The sequence below is a fragment of the Athene noctua genome, chromosome 3 (assembly GCF_965140245.1).
Source record: "Athene noctua chromosome 3, bAthNoc1.hap1.1, whole genome shotgun sequence".
NCBI classification, from domain to species: domain Eukaryota; kingdom Metazoa; phylum Chordata; class Aves; order Strigiformes; family Strigidae; genus Athene; species Athene noctua.
Genome location: NC_134039.1, coordinates 84,306,967 through 84,330,198, shown reverse-complemented (window position 1 = coordinate 84,330,198; position 23,232 = coordinate 84,306,967). Strand labels below are relative to the sequence as shown.

The following is a 23,232-nucleotide window of genomic DNA, read 5'->3' as shown; positions in this document are numbered from 1 at the left end:
ATTCCTTTTATTCTTTTATCCACCTTCATTTAATTTGCCAATATTATTCCGAATACATTTTACTTAATTTTTTTTTTTTTTTTTTTTTTTTTTAGCTTGGGGACCTCTTCCATTCACACCCCCCCCGCCCAGGCACACCCGGTTCCCCTCCCCTCCCCCTGTGTGTGTGTGTGTGTGTGTGTGTGTGTGTGCCCCCCCCCCAAGGAGAACAAAGCCTCCCCGGGCTCAGCGGCGCCTCCTTTGTCCGCGCTGCAGTGCGGGGGGCCGGCGGCAGGCGGCAGCGCGGGCCGAGCCCCGCCGAGCCGCACCCCCCCACCCCTCCCTTTCTCTCCTCCTCCTCCTCCTCCTCCTCCTCCTCCGCGGCGGCGCAGCGGCCGCCCCCCCCGCCCCGGAGGCGGGAGCCGCGGGGCGCCGGCCGGCTGCCGGGCTACAAATAGGCGCCGCCGCCGCCGCTGCCGGCTCATCCTGAGCGGAGCGGGGGGAGAACGCCGGCACCTCCTGCAGCGCCGCTACCCTGCAGCAGCCAGAAGCAGGGCCAGCCCTTCCCCGGCAGCTTCATCTTGAGATTTTTTTCCTCTTTTTTTTTTTTTTTTTTCCTCAAAGGGATTTTATTTTTTTTTTAATAGCAAAATTAGCGGCAGGACTCGCCCTCGCTCCCTTCAAGCACGAAGCGGCGGAATCTGTGCCGTTCCTGCCGGCTTTGTGCCCTGAAGCCCCGTCCCTCCTCTTCCTCCTCCTCCTCCTCCTCCTCCTCCTCCGCCTTAAAGCCTTAACGCGACTCCGAGAGCATCCGAAAGCGCCGCAGCCGCTCGTTCAAACCACCCCGCAAAAGCGACGACCGCAACAAAAACCCTCCTCTTTTAATTATCTAAATTTTTCCCCTCCCTTCCTTCATCTTTTTTTTTTTTTTCCTTCTACTCCTTCCACCCCCCCCTCCACGCAAACGTACCAAGGTGGACGCGGAGCGCAAAAAGACCTTTGTTTTAAAAATGCCCATGGAGCTGACGCAAAGCCGCATCCAGAAGATTTGGCTTCCCAATGACAACCGCCCGGCTCTGCCCCGCCGCTGTGAGTACGGGCACCGCAGCATCCCCGCGGGGTGGGATGGGGTGGGATGGGAGGCAGCCCCCCCCCCCCCCCCCCATCCCTTGCAGCATCCCGCTCCCCCTTTTCCCTCTTCCAGCATCATCCCCGTGTCCGCGTCCCACCCGCTGCCATCCCGTGACTCACTTCCAGCCCCGGGAGCCGGAGGAAGGTGCAACCATCGCATGGCAGCTCCCCGGCCCCGTGGAGCGGAGGATGCCGAGAGGCGCCGAGACACGCGTGTCCCAATTTCCACCCCCCCTCTTCCCGCCTCCAGCTTTGGGAATAAAAGGGAAGGGAGCAGGTACCCAGGTACCAGCTCGGTTGGGATTTCCAGGGTGTTTGCCACCTTGTTCTAAGATTTATTAGTGATTTATTGTTTTTTGAGGGAGGGGCATGTTGGAGTTAGGATTAAAGCAATGACTTTGGGAAAAACCCACCAGCTGTTTGCGTTTTACCTCTTAACCCCTGTGCTGTGCTTGGGATGAGATAGGAGGCAGGTGGAAGGGAGGGCAGAAATTAATGCCGAAACTTCTTCTGCAGTGGCTTCCCTTCTGTTCAAAGCTCAGAAAGCATCTCGAGTGTTTAAAACCAACCTCCGCGCTTAAAAAAAAAAAAAAAAATAATGAAAGCAAACGCTTGGGCTATACCGGTGTTACTACAAATCATGAATCATAATACAGTACTAGAGCTGAAGAGACGGCTCTTTTAACTCGCCCAACAGCTAAACTGACAACCTGCCAGTTGTGCAACTCTGCGTAAGTCTAAATAAGCGTCGCAGGAATCCGCAGATCCGGGGCTGCGGAGAGCCAGGACGGAGGAGGTGGCACTTTGCAGCCTGGCGAAGGATGGAAGTGGCTTGGGCAGTTGGGTGAATCAGTCTTTCCGATGCTTTTTCTTAAACAGGCGTTTTCAAAAGTCACTTTGGATATTGGATATCTATTTCCCTTGTCCGGAAAGTTCCCCCGTGCAAAAAAAAAGAAAATAGTAATAATTAAAAAAACAAAAAAAAGCTATGATTTGGCACATGTTGTTGTCCCGTGGCTATGGGTCAGGCATGTCGTGAGGGATGTCTGAACCCCGTAGCAGATGCTCCCACATGCAGCCTGTGCTTGGCAAGGGCAGCTCTGCAGCAGAAGCTGCTGAGGAAATGGCTTTCAGCAACAGGCTGAACATCTGGGTTGCCATGGGGCTTCGCTTTTAGCCGGGTAAAATGTCTCCTGGCTTAATGCTTTGCAGATGTATCTGTTTGATTTTTTTTTTTTTTTTTTTCCTCAAGGACTGACACCTTTGAAAGAAACCCCTCGTGTAGGCAGAGCCTCCCTGTGTGTTTTGCCACTTTATTCAACTGATTTCTCAGAGGAGAGAATTCCCTCCTTGGCAGAGCGGAAAACTAACATTCTTTAATATATTAAGGCACCAAGGGGCTCATTAACACCGTAATGTGGCTTCTAATTATTTTCTCTCGGGGTGGGAACAAGCCGTGTTCACCGTGCTCTGAGAAGAACGTCCTTGGGCTTTTTTAGTTTTTTTGGGTTTTTTTTCTTAAACCCAGGGTGACTATTTTAAACTCGAGGTGCTACTAATTCCTCGGCAAGTAACAAAGAGCAGAGCCACAAAGCCGGGTGGGAATGGAGGTGTAACAGAGGCCGATGTGGTCCCCAGGGAGGAGGAGGAGGGAGCGGGAGCATCCCTGGGAGCATCCTCGGAAATCTCCCGCCCGCGTGTGAAATAATTAGTCCGATTGTCTGCTTCCTCGTCAACGGGAGGCTCGAATGGATGCGAAGTGATGCCTTCATCTGGCCTTTTGACGGCGATCCATTAAATTGCTGTCAAGCTGCACGTCTCTCACGTAGGGGCTGGGAAAGTCAAGTCGTCGCAGGCGGCTGGATGGGCAGAGCCAGGCGAGGGGAGGGGGCTCGGCTGGGGGATGCTCGAGGAGGAAAGGGGCTCCTTGCTGCCTTTTTCTCGCCCTTCGCTCCGGCTCGGTGGATGAGGGCATGTGAAAATACATCGATAAGGGTGATCATCAGTTCCACACGCGTGTGTGCGTGCGAGGGGCAGCGCAGAAATGCAGGCTCGCTGCATCCGCGAAGGTGTCGGGGAATTGCGATGGGAAGAAGCTGGAAAAGGGGGATGTAAGACTCACTTAGAACATGTGGTGTGGGCTTCTGGGAGCAGGAGGTGCGGGGGAATGATTCTTAGGAAGAGACAGTAAAATGCCTGAAACAGAGAGATGGCTAGTTTATCTAACCTATTATAGAAGCAAATTTCCTTCCTTTCGGTTTTTTTTTGGCTTCCTTCCACCCACTCCAGTGAAGCATGAGAGTGCACTGACACCGGCTTTCTAGCAGATAGAAGGCACAAGTGCTGAGATACTTCTCAATATCCTGATTGAGCCTTTCGAAAGACATCCCTGACCTTGACTTACCTGGATAGATGTTGATAGCGAGTAATGAATATGCATTGAACTCCCTGATAGCTTTCCTGCAGTGGTGAAAAGAAATGATGAATTAGGTCTTTGTGAAGCACTGGTAGCAAAACACTGGTTTCTGTTACATCCCTGATGCAAAGTTTCCTGGAGGCTTTTGTGATTTAGCTGGGTTTGGGCTCAGGTTCCTGATAAGAAGTTGCACTGCTTGATGCCCTGGTGTTTTGGGAAGTGCTTCCCGGGTCTGTAAACAGATGCTTTTTCACGGTCCAAAGGGAACCTGAATCTTTCCTTTGGCAGCAAACCAAATTGGGGGGAGATTCCTCAAATACAGGTGTTTAACTCCTGCAGCACCCTTTGGAGGCGGCATGTGTGCACCAATGCAGCGCCAGCCCTGGAACTGTCTCAGCTGTCTGGAGCCAAAGGGACATGAACAGTACCTGGCATTGTCCCCATCCTCTCGGAATGCTGTTATTTTAGTGGTCACAAATCCTCTTGGTTCTGCTCTTTGAGATTCTTTGTCTGCTGGCAGGTAGGGAAAGGAGGATTTTCTTTATTCAGGTATAATTCCCTCCCCCGTGCCTTTATTTAGAATGTGGTTGGGTTTTGTGCAGAAGACTTGCACCCATAGGTTGGTTGAGGATATGAGGCTGTTGGAGTAGGAAAAAAATGCTTTTTCTGGATACATGGAATAGCTCCCTTGGTACCCCAGCATGCAAAAATCAAGTGTTTGCTGCTGAAATCAGTGGGAGCCGGCCTGAGCTTTTCAAATGCGGCACCGGGCGTGCAGGTCACACAAAGGGAGCAAGTGTGAGGGCAGCTCCAGCCTGAGGAATGTGGAATATTTAGGGAAAAAAACCCCTTTTAGATAGTTTTGTCATCTCTTGCCTGCTGAGTCTGCCTTGGTGAGACAGCCAAGCAGATGATGGCTGGCTCTTCTCTGTCCTGGATACCAGCGCTGTAACTCTTCCTTGTGGCCTTAATTGGTTTCTTTAGCTGTTGGATTATTTTTTTTCCTTGGAAAGGGAGGGAAATCCCCCGTGCTTTGCACACACTCTGGATACCTCTCGGTTTGTTTACCTTTCCCAGATCTTCACTGAGAGAAATCTACTCCAACCCACTGCCCCGACTCCATTCCTGGGGAGCCCCTCGCATCCCCAGATGGCTCTGCCACCCTCCCCTGGTCCCACCTGTGGGCAGCTGGGACGGGCAGGCAGAGCTCTGCGCCCAGACCATAATTAAGCTGCGTTTTTATGGCTCTGCCACCAGCCGCTCACTCCCTGCATTCCTTTCCCGTGAGGTCTCTGGCCTCGCTGGGTGGATTGAAGGGTGGGTGAGAAATCCCCCGGAGGGTCTCGCCTATCGGGGCTGGTCTCTGCCTTAGCCGGGAGGGCTCTTGGTGTGTCACGTCGGGCAGCATGAAAGGCGGCTGGCTAATCCAAATTCCATTAGGCATCGTTAAGATCTTCCTTTCCCCTATTTAAAGTGCTTGGCATTGTGCCTTGGCCTTTGGTGTGTGTAGCATCATGTGAGAAGCAATTCTGTAGGGCAAACCCTGGAGAGAAGCAGGCGTGAGACGGGGGAGAGGGATGCTGCCACATTACCTGGTCCATGGGGACTGTGGTCCGGGTGCATCCTGTGGCACTGGGACTGGGCTGTGAAGGACTAAAATAATTCCTAAACTGCATTCCCAGTCCTGTAACCTCGGTAACTTCCTCTGAACTGAACCAGGAATTTACTTTCTAAAGGATTAATGGAGGGAAATGCAGTTCACTTGGGCAGCTCAACAGCTGATTTGTCTGCATTTTGGTCATGCCATTTGGGTGAATTGCAGAGTTCCTCTTCACTTGCCAAGTCATCACTAAGTGATGCCTCTGGACTTACTTTCAGCTGTTTGACGTGGACCCTTTTTACACCACCACCAAAAAAACCCCCCAGCTTAAAACAGAATGGAGAAAAAGGGATAAGTCACTTAGATACCTGCATTTAAATACTGGTGGTTCTGTAGTCCTCGTGCCCTGCTTGTCTTCAGAGGAAAGTTACTTGGTTGTATTTGCATGTGTATCAGCTAAAAAGCTAGCAGAAGTTTTTGGAAGGTGGTGGTCTTTGTGGGTGAAGATGTTGGAGCAGACCTGGTACCTCAGCACAGCAGCCGTGTCTGAAGTGCGCTGCTGGTGGGGATTGAACCAGACTCCTTGGCCATTCTCTAGTTTTTCACAGAACTGGCCAAACTGTGGGAATGGGAGGTCGTTTTTGCATTTTTTTTTTTTTTTTACATTTTTTTCCCCCGATGGGGAAACTGAGGCACAGAGGTCCTTCAGGGAGCCTGGGGCAGCGGCTGGTTTCTTGCCCACTCTGCCGCCATCAGGATGTTCTCCTCTTGCCATGGCTGTCAGGCTGTGACTCCCGTTCCTCAGTTTGGGTGGCACCAGGGTGAATTTGGGGCAGTTGTCCCAGTGGTGGGCAGCTACAGAGCCATCCACCTTGTCCCCTGCTCTCACATATGGTTGTTCAGCAGGTCCCATTGCAAAAATAAGCCAGTGGATTCGCCTCATTAAGGTTTTGGTTGTCCAGGCTCATGAGAGGGAGATAATAGGAGATACTCCAGAGACGATGGTGTGTGGGGAGCAGAGGTTTTGTGTTCCTCTAGCTGCTGAAGGACCTGGGGGAAGGCTGCTGTGTCAAGAGCGAGTCCCGTGTAGGATTTATACAGGATGAGCTGGAGGATTAACGGCTGCCTATGTTATTCTTTCTCCTCCTTGTAGCCTGTGGGCCGCAGCTTGCCAATTCTCCCACTGTGATAGTGATGGTTGGCCTCCCAGCCCGTGGGAAGACCTACATCTCTAAGAAGCTGACTCGCTACCTCAACTGGATCGGTGTCCCTACAAAAGGTGAGGCTTTCACTGGCTGCCTGGGGAAAGCATGATTCTGGTCCTGGGGAGTTGCTCTAGGAGCTCAGTGTCTTGGGGGCTGGGAGGGAGTGGGGGATCTTTGCAAGATCCCATGGGTCAAATATCCACGTCTGACCATCGCTTCTGCTGCAGCCCAGGTTCTCCTTCACTTTGAAGACCAAGGGATGCTGCTGAACCTTTTGCTCTAAGGATGTCAATCCTTGGCCCATTGCTAGAAATCATGATCTGCAGAAACAGCACAGCTGAGTCTGTGTTGACGCCTGCTCCTGGTTTTGATGGTCTCTGTCTTTCCCATGCAGTTTTCAACGTGGGGGAGTATCGCCGCGAGGCGGTGAGGCACTACAGCTCCTATGACTTCTTCCGCCCTGACAACGAGGAGGCCATGAAAGTCAGGAGGTAAGTGTGGGCACTGGGTGATGAAGCCCATGGCTGGCAGCAGGGTTACCCAGCTTGTTTGCAGGGTGATCAACAGAAAAGTGGGGATCTAGCTTGAATCTGCCCTGCCAGCCCAAGAAAGGGACTGGGGTGGATGCCAGGAGCTGAAAACTGAAGGTGTATGGGCTTGGTGATGCAGGGTAGGAGGTCTGCCATGAGGTTTGGCTTTTGCTTCTTCATCAAACATTGCCTCTGCTGTGAAGACCAGCATGCTGCTTGGCATGCATGGCTCTTGTATTTTTGGCAGACTGAGGGTGTCTTTCCTAAATGTCCCCTGAAAGGCGGGGAAGTGGTGAGGAGGAGCTGCAAAGCCTGCCTGCCTTTATAGAGGTCTGTGCACTGGCTGCCACGAGCATCTCTAGGGACATCAGGACCATGTCTCTCGCCTCTTTTGCAGGCAATGTGCCCTGGCTGCCTTGAGGGATGTCAAGCTGTACCTGACCGAGGAGGCTGGCCAGATTGCGGTAAGCTCAGAGATGCGCTCCGTGGGGTTTGGCAGCAAGTCCTGGTCCTGAAGGCGCTGTGTCCCTGTGCAGTTAGTTCTGCAGTTCCTTCTCTGAGGAAGGGCTCAGTGGGAAACCAGGCAGTCCTGGTGCTAATCAAAATCTTTGCTTTTAAAGGTTTTTGATGCCACCAATACCACACGGGAGAGGAGAGGGATGATCCTGAACTTTGCCAAAGAAAATGGGTTCAAGGTTGGTACCATCAGGCTGCTGCCTCTGTTGCATAGCCCATGTGTTGTCCTCATGATGCTCCTATGTAAGGGAGATTTAACTGCTGGGTTTGATCAGAAATGTGGAACTCTTCCCTTATTCCTGGTCCCAAGCCTCAAAGGAGGAAAGGATGAGAGTGGGGTGGAGGATCAACTCTCCTGGTCAAGCAGGGAGGAGCTGGCTGGGTTGAGCAAGGAGCTGGTTGGATGTTATAAACCTTATTGCTGGGCTTCAGGTGAGCTTTGCTTTGCTTCGCAGGTGTTCTTCATTGAATCTGTCTGCAATGATCCCACGGTGGTTGCCACCAATGTTATGGTAAGTGTGGAAACATCTTGCTTTTCTCTTGTGTAGGATTTTTTTACCTGCACCTGTCTGGTTTCTTATCACAATGTCTTGCCGAAGTTGGTTGAGGATTAGGAGGGTTTTTATCTCTTTATGATGTATTTGTCCTGGGATGAGAAAGGCGCTTTTGTGTCCCAGGATCCAGGGCCACCTGCAAGTAATAGAATAGAAGTTGTTGGAGCCTTTCCCCAGCTCCCTTCTATGCTCTCTGCGTTTCTGTTGATCTATAACTCGATAATAAGGACAGAAAGGATTCAGGATGCTTTGGTGACACCTCGAAATATCACATTTTGGATGTGAGGGGTGCAGTCAGGGCTTTAAATCCCATTAGAGAGCAGTCAGACTTGATGTCTTCTGCCACATGGAGCTTCCTAAAAAAACCCCCAAAACTATTGGGGTCTGCTCTGAGAAGAATAACAGCTCAGCTTAGAGGTTTCTCAAGACAAGCTGAAGTCTTGACTGGGAGGACAGCATAAAATGTTGCCTCCTGGCTCCTCTGGGAGCTGATGGATCTTTGATTTCCCACAAGCAGAAGAGCTCCTTTGCCCGTTAGGCTTGGCTAGGGCAGGTAGATGTTAATTGGTCTACCTAGGCATGATAAACTTGAACAGAAGCGTCCTTTCCTCCACTGGGCTCTGCTCCAGCCTTATCTCCAGTTGTACACCTGAACTTTGTGAGCCTTTTTATGGTGCCGGGGAATGTGTTGCAGGATACCCAAAGTCTACAGGAAGGGGTTTTTTTCTGCCCCTGGGATGGGCTCCACTAAGGGTGCTGGGGTTGGGGCTAGAGCGTGGCTTTTGCTCTGGCTGGGAGCTGATGTCTCATGGCCAGTGACCAGCCTTTTGGGAGGTTGCACACAGCCTTTTGCATAATAAATGCTTTGCTCCATCTTTTTTCCCCTTTTTTTTTCTTTGTAACACCCTGAAGATGGATTTTTTTTTGAGGATTGAATCCCTTTTTTTGGTAACTAATATTTAAAGGGGGAGGAAATGAACTACAAGCTGAGCGTAGGTTTTTGCTCCACGGGACGCTGCAGACGAATGGTGTGAAGGGTTGGGATCAGTGTGGAAATTACACTGCAGGCCTGGGGTGTTGCTGCGTGTGTCGCTCGATTGTGTTATCCTGTTGGTTTCAGGATTCCTTATGAAGCTGCTAATGTGTAATGCTGCTGCTCAAACCCAAATCTTCAGGAAAAACAGCATGTTAGAGTAGTTCAGGCAGAACTTAGACCATCAGAGTTCTGGACACTGACATTGCCCATTTCTAGCATCTTTGAGCTTGTAGCAAATAGTGCACAGAAAGGTGTTGAATGTTGTTATCCTGCCACCTCAGGTGATGGACAGCCAGGTTGACCTCTACTTCCTGGGAGCTTTATTCACTCAGAAGGCCCAGGATAAGCATCCTGTCTAAGCGTGTGCGTTTTCCATTCTCAGCTTTAATTGTTTAAATGCTTTTCTTTAGCCGTAAGAAAGCTGTTTTCCCACTGTCTTGGGTGGTGAAGTGCCACCCCAGCTCTTGGGAGAACTGGAGTGGACTGATGCATCTAGAGCAGTCATGCAGTGGTTTATACCAGATTGTCTCACCTTGTGCTTAGTTTTGGGTTTACTTTGCTGCATTTCTGTCCTATGGTAAGTGATGACTATAAAGTGGCTCAACCTGATAGCTGGATCTTGGGAGGACTTTGACATTTGAGATTTGCATGGTCTGGTTTGGAAAGCTTCCTAACCTCTCCTTGCGGCACATTTTTTCTTCTGTTGCAGGAAGTAAAATTGTCGAGCCCTGATTACCGGGACTGTAATTCGACCGATGCCATGGAGGACTTCATGAAGAGGATCAATTGTTACCAAGCCAGCTACCAGCCGCTTGACCCTGATGACTATGACCGGTAAGAGACTTTTCTGATTTCTGAACTGGCTTGAATGCCTTTCTTCTCCCAGGAGAGTAGTAACGAAGTGCAGAGCTGTATTTCACTTTTGTATTCAAATACGTGACTGTGCTAGAATAATCTATGGCCGGACCATACATTTAGCTTCCTCCTTGAAAATGCTGGTTTTCCCCAGCCCTGTGCCAGGGAGCTGGGCACTGAAAGTTTCCCAGGCTCTTCTGGGCTCAGATACGCTGGTTCTGCAGGTCTAAATACAAAGGTTTTGGAAAAGCGGTTTGGTTTGAGTGTTTCTGAGGTGCTTTTGTCAGTTAAAGGAAGGAGTGCTTGAACAAGCTCAAGCCACAAGGTTGAGCAAGCCCTGTGGTTTCCATCTACTTGTGTGCCCTGGAAAGACCTTTGCTGTCCTGTATGACCACGCAGGCACCTCCCAGCATTTCCACTGCTCAGATACATCCGTGTGCCCTGTGCGGATAATCCCAGTCCTGCTGAGCCCTGTCCTGAGGATGAACGTGCTTCCTGCTAGTCCTGTTTAATCCTCTTTGCTGCAAGGAGGAGCGGCGATTACATTGGTGTTACTTAGCTCTCCATGAATTGCAGTTACCTGTTGGCTTCCTGTTGAAAATAGCCTGCAGGAAATCTTTTTAGCTGGGTGATTGTGTCGACTGAGATACCATCCTTGAAAAACAGCCCACTGGCAACAGCCTTATCCTTGCTGTGTTTTTCCTAGGGAGCTTTCTCTCATCAAAGTCATCGATGTTGGCCGGCGGTTCCTGGTCAACAGGGTTCAGGATCACATCCAGAGCAGGATCGTTTACTACCTGATGAACATCCATGTCCAGCCCCGCACCATTTATCTCTGTCGGCATGGCGAGAGCGAGTTCAACCTCAAGGGGAAGATTGGAGGGGACTCGGGCCTCTCCAACAGGGGCAAGAAGGTAAGGGGGAAGGGATTGTTCCTCTATGGCTTCTAGGAGTGATTTGGCTGTAGCAGATGCCATGTGTTTGGTTAAGTGTATATTTGATGACAGCTGGGGTGCTCAGAGGATTCATCTATAGGGCTGGTTAAATTTAAGCTTGGGCATGTCCTCAAAAGAACACTTTCCAGCCATTGATGTTGCACGTAGTTAGGGGGGTTGGGCTGCAGGAATCTGTAGGAGAGAAGGGTATGAGCATCTTCATGGAGATGGTTCAGACTTTGCCCAGGCAGGGTGGGAATTGCAAGGGCTGCTGCCACCCTTGGGTCAGGATAGCCACCTCTGAGGGTGCTTTCAGATTGCTCACTACTTGAGTCTTCAAAGGCGTATCGAGCACAGTGCTTCAGGGAGGGTTAAAAACTCTTCTGGCTTGCCCAACCTGCCGGGGTCTCTATCTTCTCATGCGGGATCAGGCACGACACGACACCAATATGATCAGATCATTCGTTTATTCCCTGATCCTGGTTATGTTTATATTACACTAAGTTCCGTACACGTGCTCATCTGTCCTCTGATAGGCTGCACGTGCTGTTCAGGCACTTCTACAAGCATTTGCATTGGTTAATTGTATTTGGGTACATACAACCCGAAATTTGCCGAACTTTCTTATCTTATGTCCTGTTTTGCTCAAACTTGTGTGCTTTTGTTGGCACAGCTATTCCTTCCTTATTTGCTGACTTTGCCTTCATCCTTGTATTTTCCTGTCTGCATTAACTTCCATCTAATGCAGCCCAGACTCCTACACCAAACCATTCTGAAATCCAGATGGAGTCGTTTTTGAGGTGTGACTGTTACCAAGGACTACAGGATACATTGTGATTTAGCTCCATGACAAATAAACAGAGCTGTGGCTGAGGCTGGCTGGGGATCTTCCATAGTGTTGTAGGAGAGCCCAGGCGTTAGGTTGCTGCTTTTCTCCTTTGCTGTTCTGTCTGTTCTCATTCCCTGCATAGCTTTTGGGGATCAATGCATGTGTGGCTGCTCTTCACCTCAGAGCAGAAGGCTGATATATCTGCCTATGGAAGGCAAAAGAGGTCGTGGAGAAGGCAACATTTACTGGGAAGCAGGGAAGAAGGCCCAGCTGTGGGTCAGGAATGAACCTTTTTTATGTCCTACAGTTTGCACTGGCACTGAACGAGTTTGTTGAGGAGCAGAACCTGAAAGACCTCAAAGTTTGGACCAGCCAATTAAAGAGGACAATCCAAACAGCAGAAGCTCTTCAACTGCCCTACGAGCAGTGGAAGGCACTCAATGAAATAGATGCTGTAAGTATCTTTGGTTGTAGTAGGAACAGCTGGAGCATGTTGGTTGCTGCTTGGCAGAGAGGGTGATAACACTGGCCTTTTCACTTTTGCCTAAATCTTGCCTTTTGTAGTGATATTTTCCTTCTGTGGAAAGGGTGGTACTTCTGCTGCAGTGCTCATAACTAGCCTTCTGATCTTACCTCAGTCTTGTGCAGACACTTCAAGACGTTGGCTTGAGTGAATAGATTAAAATGTCTTTTTTTTTGCGGAGGGTTACAGACAATTGCTTTGGAGAGGGTTTTGCATGTTGGGTGTGCTGATGCTTTTTGACTTGGGCATGTCCAGTAACTTCATGGATGTTCCGTTCTGGCAGGGTGTGTGTGAAGAAATGACGTATGAAGAAATCAGGGAGCAGCATCCAGAGGAATTTGCTTTACGTGATCAGGACAAATATTACTACCGCTATCCTTCTGGGGAGGTAGGTCTGCAAGGAGACCTTCAGAGATGTGACTCTTACTTTAAAGGTGTCATTCTTGTCTCCATGCTGTCCTCTACACTCAGAGCAGGGGAGCAGCAAGTGCTGCAAGAAACTAGAATCAAGAAAGGTCAGGCCTTATCTTTTGCACTGAGCTCTTGTGAAATCACGGTATGTGAAGATCTCAAGGAATGTATCGCTTCACAAACAGTCCCACTGACATCATAGCAAATTACTAGGAAGGGGCCTCTGGGAGTTTCTAGTCCAACTTCCTTCGTTGCATCCACTCCGTGTTGAGCTACCCCAATTTCCTTTTCATTTCCAAAGAAGCAATTTCTACCTCTGCTCTCAGTATCATTCCCTAAGGGTTGATGTTGATATCTCTGTTCCTGGCAATCTTCTTTCAGGGTGTGACACAATGAGGTGGGAATTGACCTCAGTCCTAGGGGATACTTTAGGTTGTGAATTGGGTTTTTTATCCCTGAATTAAAAGTCAGGTCCACAGACATTTGGGAAAAATACATTTTTGGAGACATCCTAATGACAGTGTCTCTAACAGGAGAATGTTTGGGGATGTCTGACACTGACTCTGGGTGTCTGGGCTTTCTTCTGGTTGGCTGTCATGGTTTGTCATGAAGTTGTTCAAAGCTGTGGAGATTTTCAGGATGCTCCGGACTTCTCAGAACTCAAAAATCCCATAGAAAAATCAAATTTCAAGATGACAGACAGACACTATGCTAAAGCCCCTGTGCAGTTGTTGCTTACTTTAATAAACTCTCCAGGACTATAACTGAGCTGTGAATAGCTGCTTTCTCCTTCGATCAGAAGTATGTTCTATGTTTTAGAGTAGCCCAAAGATGAGGATTTGTTGAATATTGCTTGGTTTTAGCAGTAATTATGTTGGTTTAATCAGAGGCATCAAATAATAAGACAGAGACCATTGTTTCTTGTGAGGTGCTTGTTTTCTTGATTCTATGCCACATCCCCCCTCCCTTCTTCTGTCTCAGTCCTACCAAGATCTGGTGCAACGCCTAGAGCCGGTCATCATGGAGCTGGAGAGGCAAGAGAACGTCCTTGTGATCTGTCACCAGGCCGTCATGCGCTGTCTCCTGGCATACTTTCTGGACAAGAGTGCAGGTGAGCTCCCTGTCCCTGGGAAGAAGATTGATCCTGCTGGAGAGGAGGGATGATAGATGGAGCTCTGAGGAGATGAGGGATGTGTTCAGGCCCATGCAGGGCCTGGAACACGCATCTTCTTAGTGTGGGACGGCCTTAGCTGTTGATAAAGATGTCTAAGCTTGATTTTGGACAGGAGACAAGGAGAATTCCTTTGGAGAAGGAATAACACTTGTGCTTTGTTTTCTCTGCAGATGAAATGCCCTACTTGAAATGTCCCCTTCACACAGTGTTGAAGCTGACCCCAGTGGCCTATGGTAAGTGGGGCCTTTCTACTAAACATGCCAAGAGGTTTGACCTCCTGAATCCAAGCTGCCTCTGGGAGAAGAGCAGGGAGCTGGGGTGGAGCACTCTGTAGCATCCTGTGCCCGCTGGGTTTGCTGATGGCCTCTCTGTCTCCTTGTGCTCCCTTCTGCAGGCTGCCGGGTGGAGTCCATCTCGCTGAACATCGAGGCCGTCAACACCCACAGGGAACGGCCAGAGGTGAGTGTTGCTTTTCCTCAGAGCCATCCCTCGGTGTCCCCTTCCTTTTCCCTGTGGTCAGCCAGCAGCGAGGATGCCTGGGGTGGGCATGGGGAGATTGCTCAGCTGGATGCTCAGAAGTGCTGCTGGAGGATTGGAGCATCAGATGGGTTCTTGCTCTGCAAAGATGTGGCTGGTTGGGGGTTTTCCTAGGGAAAAGGACTGTTGCATCTGCCTGCTTCCCAGTGGTTTTGCCCAGATTAAAGCTGGTCCAGGGAAAGGTCCTCTCTGGTCTTTGGCTTTCACCTGTGCAGTCATTGCTTGCCTGAGCAGGGAGTGGAGCCACAGATGGAGAAGGTGACTTCTCCCAGGTCTCCCAGCTGGCTGGCAGAGCCTGGGCTCAGCGCCTTGCCCAACATCTCCTGCCTTTGTGAGCTTTTTGCCTGGGATGCCCATGGCTCTGTGGGGCTACCGGAGTGCTGTTCTGTAGTGGGGGTGTGGGGTGTGGCAGCACTGTGGATACTGTGGGGAGAAGACCCCTCATGGAGGAAACCTCCTGTAGGGTCAGGTCTATCTGCCACGTGCTCCATCAGGAGCTCGGAGGTGAGAGCAGGGGGGCACCAGCTTGGTGTCGGGGTTGGGCAGCCACCCAAGGGGGACCCCAGGGACCCTGGCAGTGCCCATGTCCCAGCTGCTGGGACCCTTCCAGCTTGTGCTTAGCAGCGATGGAGCCCACCTAGAAGTTGGACAGTCAGAGCCATCCCCTTCTGGCCCACATCTCCTTCTTCCTTTCACTTCCCAACCTCGGCAGTGGCAGTATCTGAGCTGCCTCTCCCTCCCCATGGCTGTAGAGGGGGAAGCCAGCCCTTCCCTCTGCCACAGGGGCCATCGATGCCCTCCTCCACCGCCGTCCCTGGGGATGGCAGGAGGACCACGCGCTGTGGGGTAGGATGGAGCGAGACACGTGCGAAACGCTTGGGTCCTTCTGCTCGGCTGTGTGGTTGCTGACCCTCCATCCCACCTCGCTTGAGTTGGAGCTTGGCGTGGTGCTGACCCTCGCTGCCTGCTCTGCCCCCACTTCCCAAATCTTCCTTATCAGCCCGGGCTGGCTCATCTTCCCTTTTCTTGCTTCACACCCCTCCCTGGGTCAGAGAGACCAGCTTTGAGGAGGATGGGCACCTCTCTCTGATATGCAGAGTCATGGCTTTTGATTACTGCTAGGTGTTTTTTAGCAATCTGTATTTGCTTTTTTGTGAACAGAGGCTCAGGTGAGGAGAGAGTCTGTCTTCTTTCCAAGTGCAGGGACTTTTTGTTTTTTTTCCCTTCTCCTCTTAGGAAATCATGTTGTGTTCTTGAACATTTTGCATTAGGGGTTTTTTGGTGTCCAGAACCTTTCAATTTATCCTTTGCACATTGACAGTGATTGTGGGAAAAAGCAGAGGCCACTTTAAGAAAAAAATCCCAAAACAACCTGCTTCTTTTTTTTCTTTATAACTGTCGCCTTCTTCCCTTTTTATTTTTTTATTTACTTTTTTTTTCTTTGTCTCACTTTAATTTAGGAAGCAAAGAAGGGACCTAACCCGCTCATGAGACGTAATAGCGTTACCCCTCTAGCAAGCCCAGAGCCCACCAAAAAACCTCGCATCAACAGCTTTGAGGAGCATGTGGCTGTTTCTTCCGCCCTGCCAGGCTGTGTTCCTCAGGAAGTGCCCACGCAGCTGCCGGGACAAGTTAGTTGAACTCTTTTTTTTTTTTTTTAAATTTATTTTTTCTGTTGTTATTCTCGTTGTTTTATTGTTTGTTGTCCTGTCGCTCCTGAAGCTGGGAAAAGGCTTGCACTTGTCGCAACCTGTGCTGCTGTCTGAGATGCATCTTTCTCCCGTGGCTGCTGTCACTCCCTACCTTGGGTTGGTTTCAGGAGCACCTGGCGAAGGGTCACTATCGATCCTCTCTTGGGTTTTAAGAGCATCATAAACCTTCCCAAAGCTCTAAGCTGTGTTAATTTAGTGCCTTCACCATTTGACATTGTGGTGTCAACCTCCTGAGGAGCTGCATTTCTAGAGTGGACAGGACTGAAGGGCTCATTCCTTCATTCCCGCTGGATGTGCTTGGCTCTGGCGTGGACCTGAGCGTTGCAATAAAGCAAATGTTCTGCTTTCCCTGAGAAGGAGCTGCTGGCAATCATCTTTGACTGGAGGGGTCTCCCCCTTCAGGGGGCAACAGGCAAAACAGACCAAAAATGAGTAGAAACCTCTTGTTGTGGTGAACCCAGCTGCCTTCTGCAGCCGTGTGTGAAACCCTTCGGGTAGCTATTGTGATGCTTATGTATCCTCTCCTCTTTCACCCACCCCTGAAGGGATAGAGGGAGACCTGGCTTGCTGCACTCTTCTCCAGGAACAACCCCCCCTCCTCCCTGTGCTCATTAAGGAGCTGAGGTGGTACCAGAGGAGCAGCATGGATATATAGGAGCTCCTTCACCATGCTGCCCTTCCCACCAGCTGCCTGTTGGATCTTGCTGTCTTGCCCAGCCCCTCTTGGCGTTGTCTGTGTTGTCTAGTGTCTAGCCCCTCCTCAGCCAGATCCCAGACAGGTCAGGAAGGGTGCTGTGCTCCTCCAACCGCTCTGCTTGGTAGCCGCTTTGCATGAGCCTTCCCACTCCAGCAAGCACCAAGTGGGGCAGCTCGGGCTGTCTCTTGGCATTTGGGACTCCGCTTGGGCTGGTTGAATCTTGCGACGCACCCTTCGCCAGCTTTGGGTTTGGAAGCTCTCAGTGTTCGGGTGCCCCTTGCTGCCGTCCAGTGACCCCTGCCCAGTCTCGCGTGGCGTTACTGACACCTCTCTCCGTTCTCTCTGTCTCTCTGCAGCCTTTACTAGGGAAGGCATGCCTGTAAGTACTTTCTTGCGTCTTATTCCCCCTTTCACCCCTTTCCATGTCTCTTGCCATCCCACTGGTTGTTTTGTTGCTGTGAAACCCAACCGGGACGTGGACTTCTTGGCGTTAATATTTCTGTGGGGGGTGGATGGATTTGCTTATGTCTGTGGAAGGGTAAAGAAAAGACTGTGGATGCTGCTTTGTCCAACCCCTTGATTACATGTCCCAATTTTATTGAAAAATGAAGCAAATTATCGCTTGCCCTCTACTGATGTCGTCTAAATTCCCTCCCTCCTCCTTGAATAGTCACGGGATGGGAGATGCTGTTGGGTTTTCCTGGAGTTCCCTCCTCTGCGATAGCACATTATACTGTAGATGATAGATGCAGGTGGGCTGCCCTTCCTGGGGGGCTCCAGGTTGTGTCTATGAGTGATGGCAGCAGAGAGATATCTGAGAAGGTTCTGACCTCAGCCCCCAGAAGGGTTTTATTGCCTGTGTTGGAGCAGGAGGGTGTTTTCTGGAGCTGGACTGATCCTAGGTTTGCATCTGCAGTTCTGCAAACCTGGACTTGGGGAACAGTCTGCCTAGATGTCTTGGGCAGAGTAGATGCAAAGATATTGTCCTCCTCTACCTCTATTAAGAAAGCAAGATGCTTTGAGCATTTAATGCACTAATTATGAATAATCAAGGCATTGAGAGTTTGGCTTAATGCTGTTGGATCTATGTGGAATAGGGACAGGACAGCTTCTGGACAAATACGAAGCCTTTGGACTTAATTCATGCTACATCATTGAGAGCAGCAGTCATTGAGCTGTGTTCAAATGTCTTCTCAAAGACCAGGGAGACTTTGGGGCCGGGCTGAGGCTGGGGTAGTGCCCAGGGGTCTTTTTGTCTCTATAGACCAGTTGGAATTAGCCTACGTACACCCCTGTCCTGGTTCATTTTGTGGGCTGAAAATGGAGGGATTTGCTATAAAACAGCCAGGCTACAACTCAGCTGGTGAACTTCAGGTTTCTTCCCCTTTTAGAGTAAACATTTCTGAGAAAAGGGAAGCTAAAGCCAAACTTGGCTTTGGCCGATAGGTTGGGGAAGATAATCGTGCTCCTGGGCGAATGTAGAGGTTGAGTTGCTCAGCATGGCATGCATGTCTGTGTTCCTTCCCTTGCTGCTCATGGGCACAAAAGCCCCTGATGAAGTGTGTGGTCATCTTGGGTTGCTTTGAAAGCATTTATGTCTCTTTGTCCATCCCTCCATCCACCTTTTTCCCATCCATGTTGTAGTAAAAACCACTGCATGCTTCAATGCTGGTTAAGATGCTGAAAACATGCTCTGATGTTAAGTTTGGGAGATGGCTACATCAGATTTTGCTGGACCAGGAGCTCTGCTGGAGCAGGCAGTGATGGTTACCTATCCCAGGTGTAGGCTGTCAGCAGCAAGTTTAAAATCTCTGGCTGCTGGGAGCCTGCCTCCACCTACTAGTGTGGGACTGAAAGCCTACTTCTGAGGAAGCCATGAGGACACCCCAAAGCAAAGGCTCGGTGGCATTCACACTGCTGTTACCTTTCTTGGAGGCTGTTGTCCCATACATGTGTGCATCTGGTCCCTCACCGTGTCCCATCACAACCTGTACGGGGTCAGGGGAGGTGGAAGGTACCTCCTTCCCAATTTATACCATGGGGGGCTTGGTTGGCAGTGGGTGCTTTGTTGCATCAGTTGTCACTGTTGGGGTCTTGACTCCCAATCCAGGAGGACCAGGGGATACCTGGAGAGGCTGGGGACATGGCTGTGTACCTTAGAGTCCTCCTGGCTGTGGGATCGAGCTAGTTTGGGGTCATGGGACTACCTGGTGTGATGATTTATTTTCCTTTTGCTTGGTTTGTGATCCAAAGTGCACTTTTTAACAACGACCTGATCCCCTCCCTTCTTCTCCCCTTCACTTTTCATGCTTAAAGACGACCCGTTTGTCACTTTCTCAAAGTTTTCTCTTTACTAATATTTCCAAGGTAAATGGCTGTGGTGCATGTGGCTTTTCCTAACCCTCCTCCTGTCTCCTGAGAGAACAGCTCAGCCCACTCTGCCTCATAGTGTCACCAGGTAGTTTAGGTAGTAAAAGGAAAAAAAAAAATCTTTCCTAGCTGTTTCCTAGTCCTCTTTTCCCCACCCTGTTTTGTGTATTTTTTGTGAATTGGGAAATGTCCCCCTGTGATCATCTCCCCTCGGGTTTCTCCTCTAGTGGACGTTCTCCTCCAGCCACCACTCCCGGGGCTGGTCCTGCCTCTGTTTAGCTGGTTGTCTCTGGTTTTGTGGGTGCCTGTTGCTGCCACCCCGCACCAGGACTGTGTCCAAAGCAGCTCTAGGGCCTGTGAAACCTCACAGGGTGTCATCAGGGGAGCGGGTGCTCCTGCCATACTGCTGCTGGCGGCTGGTCCCCATGCTGGCTCCTTGGTGTGACCAGCAGAAGCTGCATCCCCTTGGCAGTGCCAAGGATGGACAAATGGTGATGTCCTTGGTAGGCGGGGGGGGACACTGCCCACCCTCAAGGAGAGCAAGAGATTGAGGGATGTTTCATGGGGCTCCTTGAATGAACACCATGGTCCTCTGTCACCTTGTCTTGCAGGGACCAAAGAGCTGCTTCAGAAGGGCAGACCGGGTGGGGTGGGAGGGGTTGCCTTGTTTTTAGCTGTTTTTAAGGATATCTCTGCCAAATTTAGGGATAACTCTGCCAAACACTGTCGTTAAAGCCGTGTGATGCTCAAGGGGGGGGGATGTGGGTAACAAGTCGGTGCATCCTCCCACCTCTCTCCTTGGGTGGATGGTGTCCTCTCCTCTGGATGCTTTTGTAGTGACCCGTGCCGTGGCTTTCTGTTCCTCTCCCCGTCCCCTTGTTGATGTGTCTGTAGAAGATGCTGCCAGGATGGGGTGCGACCCGAGCGCAACCCCCAACCCCGGTCCTTCCCCTCTCGTTGCAGAACATGAACAACTCGCAGAAGCCGTCGTGACTCCGTTGGCGCTGTCGCGAGGCCACCAGCGACGCCACCGGCGCCGTCAGCTTCCCATCCCATCGCCATTTCCGAAGCTTGCTTATAAACCGGTCTCCTCCGTCTGTGGCGAGGTCGACCCTCGGCTGCTTCTACCCATGCCTGTTCATCTGCAAACTGCTCTGCTGAAGGGGAGGAGATGCAGGAGAGCGGAGGAGAGGAGCCAAGCTCCCCAGGGTCACCACCAGATCTTTAACCTGCAGCATTTGCTCTCCTCTCCGGCGTCCTGTTAGATCGTAGCAAGCTGTAAAGTGCTTCTAGCGCACAGGAGTTTAATTTTCCTCTGTAAGTGGTTTTGATCTCCTTTTGTATAGACGATTGGTACCCATCCATCTCCGGGTGGGATGTATATATGTGGATGGTGCGGGGTTAGCAGAGAAATAGGGGGAAGTGGGGGGGAGCAAAGAGGTTTTGCATTTTTTTATTATTATTATTATTATTAACTACTTTTGAAGAAAGCCCCTGATGCGCTGTGCTGCAGTCATTTACCCATGCTACAGCCCGTCGCACACGCAAAGCCTGGCTCACCCAGGCCTGTGAGCACCAGAAAGGCAGTTGTGGGAAATCCTTCACCGCAATAACTGCTGGGTTTAAGAAAAACAAATAAAAAAATACAACCAAAAAACCAAACAACAACAAAAAATATATGGGTCTTTTTCTTTTTTTTGAATCAATACGCTTTTAAGGGGTTTGCAGAGAGTATAGATCTGCTTCTAAAACCAGTCACGAGCTGCCTGTAGTGTAAGGGGAGTCACGTTGATCCTGGCTCCCGTGATGCTTTCATCTCGGGGAGAGAAGCCAGGGGATGCTCGTGAGTTCAGGCGAGTGTCAATTTTCTGGAGAGACTGAGCACTTGTTGAGGTGCTGTGCTGGTACTTCATCTCCCCTTTCCTCTGCCTTGGAGGAAAGTGGAGATTCTTTGGGGAAGGGAGATTTGAATCCCTGCGTCACTGCAGGTGGACAAGCTGAGCTTAGATGGGTTTTACAGGCACACAGGTCTCGTGGAGGTGGCCAGAGCTTTGGCCAGGATGCAGGAGTCCCTGTGTGACTGCAAAAAGCCACAAGAAGGGACAGTTTTCTGTTCTTTTTTAATTTAATATATACATGCACACGTGTGTGTGTGTGTATACCTAGAAACCGCTTGGTTTTTGCACTTTATTTGTGGCAGGAGCATAACTATTTTTTTGAGTCGTGCCCCTTTACAGGGGAAGCCTGAATACAGGCAACTCTTTAATTTTAATTTTTTTTTTTATTTTGCATGCTGGAAAGCTGAGACTACAAAAAACCAGTAGTTATGGCATTCAAGGTGTGTGTGTGTGTGTGTGTGGGAAAACGGGGCGAGGTCCTGAATGAGACTCCATCAGCCAACTCTCAGTGGTTTGATACATGAGATCCCTTCTTGGCAGCCTGTCCCAGGCTGCGAGACAACAGTTAAAAATGGCAATTAACCACTATTGCTTTGTGCAAAAGTCTGTGGATTTTATTTTTTTTAGAGTTTTGGGTTGGGGTCTTTTTTTCTTCCCCCTACTCCCCTGTGCAGCAGCATCTCCATCCCCATCTCGTGCTTTTTTGGCTGCACAGCTGCACTGGAGGCAGGTGGTGAAGGCAACCAAGTTCTCTTGCAGCACTGGGCTGGTGGATTGGAGATGAGCAACCCTTTGGTTTCATCCTTCCCATGGCTTTCCCCAACCCCCTGGGTAGGAAACAACATCCCTACAGATGGAAGCAGAGTGGTTTGGGGCAAAACGAAATTTTTTTTGTGTGTGTGTATATGTTTTTTGGGGGGGTTGGTTTTGTTTTTCCTTTGGGATAAGGCGAACCACAGTGCCTAGCGCTTCAGCCTCGTGCAGCCAAAGCCTGTGCTCGGAGCAGCACCCATGGTGGGAGGGGGCTGGGATGTGCTCGGTCTGTATCCGACCGGGGCAGACAGTCTCGGCAGTGCCCTGCCTGTGTGAGCTTGTGCATATGTGTATTATATTCCTGTACAGATTAAACAAAGAACACTTCCCCCTTTTTTTTAAAATAACTGCATTAAAAGCAGACTTCTCCCCATGTGCACAGTGGACATCTGCCCTTTCGGTTTCTCTGACTTGGAGAAAAACAAATGTTTTGGGAAGGCAAGTCACTTGTCTTTTTGGCCTGCTTCCTTAGGGAGTTTTATCTTTCACCTCCTGCTACAAAAAGATAAGCCAGCAAATGCAAACATGACGTCTGGCTGCCCCGTGATCAATCCTGTAAACATGTAATTCTGCAGATGTTTTGGTGTGTATTTGTGTGTGTATATACATTTATATGTATATAAATATATATATAAAAAAAATCGAATGGCTAACTTGATGACTCTAAACTTTCTTCCTTTGGGAATAATAGAAGTCTCAGTAGGTCTACAAAAAGATAAAATTTGAACCTGGCATATTTATTTTTTTTCCCAGCAAGGGGAAAATTGGTTTCTGAGCAGCAGAGAAGTTCTCTCATGCTGGAGGGGTTAGTGGTAGGTGGGATGGTGTCAGCCCCATGCCATCACACTGCCACAGAAACCCCCTGCCCATCATTTTTGGTTAACAGAGCCAAGGATCGGGCAGTGATGCTGCAGCCAGGGTGGGTGGGGAGAGGGGACTTGTCAAACCACACCAATGATTTCTTCCCCCCTCTTTTATTTTTTTTTCCTGGTTTTGTTTTCCTTTGTGATACTTGAATTTATTTTTTTATTTTTTTGATAGCAAAGCGCTCTTTATTTATTTAATGTATACTGCAAAGCTTGGAGAGAAGGGTAGTTACTTGGGATTTTTTTTTTTCTTTGGATTTGTGGTATGTTAACTGTTCTGTATATACGTCTGGAATAATTGCCTGATATAAAGCTGTGCCAGCTTAAAAACAGGGTATGCCTTTCAGAAATTTGTATATTTTGCAGTTGCTGGACCAATAAAATATCTTGTTGAAATACAGATGTGACCTGGTTCTTCCTTCTGTTGGGACATAGGCTCTCAGGCCCATTTCACATGCAGTTTGGTGGCCCCAAGGGTCACCATGTGCCATGCCTTACACATACGTTCACGTGCCTCATAAATCTCTCCTGACCTCACAGTGGGTTTTCTGAGGAACGTCTTCAAGGGAAGCCACTTGGATCCCATGGTATGATCCTTGTTGGGTTTCTTTTTTTCAATGTTACAGTAATTTTGAAGAGCTCATT

General features: G+C 49.8%; 1 protein-coding gene across 3 annotated transcripts; it reads left to right on the top strand.

Annotated features, from left to right (window-relative positions):
* Positions 1-496: 496 nt before the first annotated feature.
* On the top strand, positions 497-22,983 carry PFKFB3 (6-phosphofructo-2-kinase/fructose-2,6-biphosphatase 3). Of its 3 annotated transcripts, none has more exons than XM_074903527.1 (17): positions 497-1,065; positions 6,280-6,405; positions 6,726-6,822; positions 7,259-7,325; positions 7,482-7,556; positions 7,833-7,889; positions 9,677-9,801; positions 10,529-10,736; positions 11,894-12,040; positions 12,393-12,497; positions 13,502-13,631; positions 13,865-13,927; positions 14,089-14,153; positions 15,692-15,862; positions 16,997-17,019; positions 18,957-19,007; positions 19,974-22,983. In XM_074903527.1, the coding sequence occupies exons 1-17, from the start codon at positions 990-992 to the stop codon at positions 19,978-19,980; spliced, it is 1,593 nt and encodes a 530-aa protein (XP_074759628.1). In that variant the 5' UTR covers positions 497-989; the 3' UTR covers positions 19,981-22,983. The 3 variants fall into 3 exon arrangements, with proteins under 3 accessions (XP_074759628.1, XP_074759627.1, XP_074759629.1); XM_074903526.1 differs by having other exon boundaries at positions 498-1,068; XM_074903528.1 differs by lacking the exons at positions 16,997-17,019; positions 18,957-19,007 and having other exon boundaries at positions 885-1,068.
* Positions 22,984-23,232: the final 249 nt, after the last annotated feature.